At 41.2% G+C, this 2740-nt stretch overlaps 1 protein-coding gene across 1 annotated transcript; it reads left to right on the top strand.

Annotated features, from left to right (window-relative positions):
- Positions 1 to 952: 952 nt before the first annotated feature.
- On the top strand, positions 953 to 2714 carry LOC141819524 (uncharacterized; the record flags this gene model as incomplete). Its single annotated transcript, XM_074706802.1, has 2 exons — positions 953 to 1403; positions 1447 to 2714. Coding segments are annotated over exons 1-2 (1719 nt in total), but the record flags the coding sequence as incomplete, so codon positions are not given.
- Positions 2715 to 2740: the final 26 nt, after the last annotated feature.

Below are 2740 nucleotides of genomic sequence, written 5' to 3'. Positions count from 1 at the left end.
AGTATTGCCCGTACTGGTGTATCTGCAACTCCAGGAATTTTCATAATAACAACTAAATTATATAACTTGTTCAGGAAAGTTTTGCCTGTTGCCGAAAAAATAAATTCCTGGCTACTCAAAGGATAATAACTGGTTGAGGGTTGATCTCTGTTTGTTGAACCAAAACCTCCAGCAGATCTTACTGTCTCACTGAGTTCCTCAACTTCTTCTATTTGTGGAGTCATGATTTTTTCAAATACTAACTGCGCAATACAACTTCCATGCCCTAAAGAGAGGGTTGTGTTTGTACAGTTATAAACAAGTATACATACCTCCCCCCGGAAATCAGAATCAATGACTCCCGCATTGATTAGAAAATTGTGCCGCAGAGCTGCTCCAGATCGAGCAGCGATCCTTGCATAATATCCGTCAGAGAATTCCAGACTTAATCCAGTCTTAATGAGACTTTGTTGATAGGCTAAAATATGTACCTCTTCATTGGTGAAAATATCATAGCCCGCTGCCCCCGCAGTTCTCCTCTTTGGGAAAATTGCTGTATGAGATATTCTCTTGACTTTAATAAATAATCTGTCTTCACCATTTCTAACTTGATTCTCTGTTGCCCTTTTTTCCACAAGACTCCGCAAATATTGCGTATAATCCAGTAGTCCTTGGATTACTTGGTCCTCTTTTTCATAAGGTGGAATCACCTCATTTTTCTTGAGTGTCAAATTTTTGTTTAAATAGAATGGACCGCATGCTGGACATACTGTCATCCTGCATAATCTGCAATGTAGCCGCATACTGTCAGTAGTAATTAGTTTGCAAAAAGTACAGCATACATATCTGCTATCAGCGATGACTTGATTTTCTTCCCATTCATGAGGGCAATTTTTCATAAAGTCACCTACAAAAACCTGACTTCTCCAACCACAGTCTTCTGCTCCCATCATAAAGACTGCTTCATGAGTCCATGGGGTTTCATCTAGCACCACATTCACATAACTTGGTCCTGTTTCTCCTTCAGAGAATGAGCAAATGGCATCAGGAAAATTTGAACTCAAGTTCAACAGAAGGTGAGGAACCTAATGATTGGCTGTCTTATATAGGGCAAAGTCAGGAGGAGGAGGCAATACAAAGTGATAAAGAGGAAGCGGCCCATGTAAGCATAGAACAGATGGAAAGGATGGAATATCCTATTTTACAGGATATGATAAAACAAGTGGAGCAGGCCTTTTCAAGTACTAGTGCTGTATCAAGGTACAATCCTCCACAAGAACCTCTAATGGGTCAAGTTAACTATCCTCCTGCGCAGAACAGAAGGCCAGAAGATAGAGAACCTCCTGCAATTTTTAATGGAAGGTTCAAGGCAAAAGGGTATAGTCGTCAACCATGGACTTTACCCTCTGCTCAAACAAATGAAGGTGCTATCCTCATATCTACCTGAAGATATTGGCCAATATTCAGAGGTAATTTCTCGATGGGAATCCATTACCAACAATCTGGTGAATCAAAAGGTATGGGTTGATAATACACAGAAAGTTCAATTCATTGAAAATCTTTTAGGAGAAAATGAAAAGAAAATGTGGATACAATGGCGTATGGCCTATGCCCCAGAATATGAAGCCTTGGTACAGCATGGCGGGGGACAAGAACTATGGAACTCAGTCACTTCTTCACAAGAAGATCAGATACGAAGCTATCGAAGAATGGCAAGATTAAGATATGAAGCCCAGAGGAGACTTCATGGCGGAAGGAATGAAGCAAGAACATTGGAAAGCCAGCTAAACCCAGAAGCAGAGTTAGAACTGTCCCAGAGAAGAAGAGCTTCATTGGTCCCTGCAGAAACTTTATATTCTTCCCGTTGGTCGGAACCAAGGCATAGAGTTTATCAGCATTATTCTGAAACAAGGATTTTGGTTACAGGAGGACAACAGAATCTTCCTCTAATAAACCAAGAAAGTTATACAACTCTACGGAGGGAAGGTATGCAACTAGTCCATCTGGGATTAGTAATGATAAGAGTCCATGCTTTGCATCGCAGGAATGCAGGTGTTAACGCCTTGGTGGTGCTAAGAGACACACGATGGACAGATGACAGATCCATCATTGGCACCATGGAAATAGACCTATCTGAAGGTACACAATTGGTGTATATTGCACCAAATATGCTGATTAGTCTTGAGGATTTTTATCATCATATTGAATTAGCCATTCAAACCCATGGATATGAGGGATGGAACACTGCTGAATCAAATCTGTTAATCACTAGAGGATTAATAGGCAGATTGACTAACACAAGTCATGCTGGTTTTAGATATAATGTGCAGAATGTGGCAGATTATTTGGCAAGTGCAGGAATTCATGCAGTATCAGCCGCACCAAGAACTACAGCAGAATTGCAAGGAATGAGGTGGACTCTGCAACCACCAGCAGTTAATCAAGTCCGAATCCCTCAAGAGGTGAGAACTACTACACTAATGGATGGTTCGGTTGTTCTTTCTTTCCAGGGATACCAGTCTGCTAGACAAACTCAACCAAGAAGAATGAGTAATCTGGACATTGAAGAAATCAGGAACGAGGGAGAGGAAGAATTTATTGGGATGCTTTCAGCCCAATGTGATCGGAAGAAGGAGCGAAAAAAGGCAAAAACATGCAAAGACACTGGAAGTCTTCAGAATCCTCAACCCATATGGGACACCTTAGGGTGGCCCAGTGGAAAAGATGATTTCTTGGTGGATTATTCACCACCGATAAGGCC

The sequence above is a fragment of the Curcuma longa genome, unplaced genomic scaffold (assembly GCF_044706935.1).
Source record: "Curcuma longa cultivar G26 ecotype Majalengka, Jawa Barat unplaced genomic scaffold, ITB_CL_G26_1.1 contig_8322, whole genome shotgun sequence".
NCBI lineage: Eukaryota > Viridiplantae > Streptophyta > Magnoliopsida > Zingiberales > Zingiberaceae > Curcuma > Curcuma longa.
Note: the sequence above shows the minus strand (reverse complement) of the source record. Positions and strands in the feature narration are given on the sequence as shown.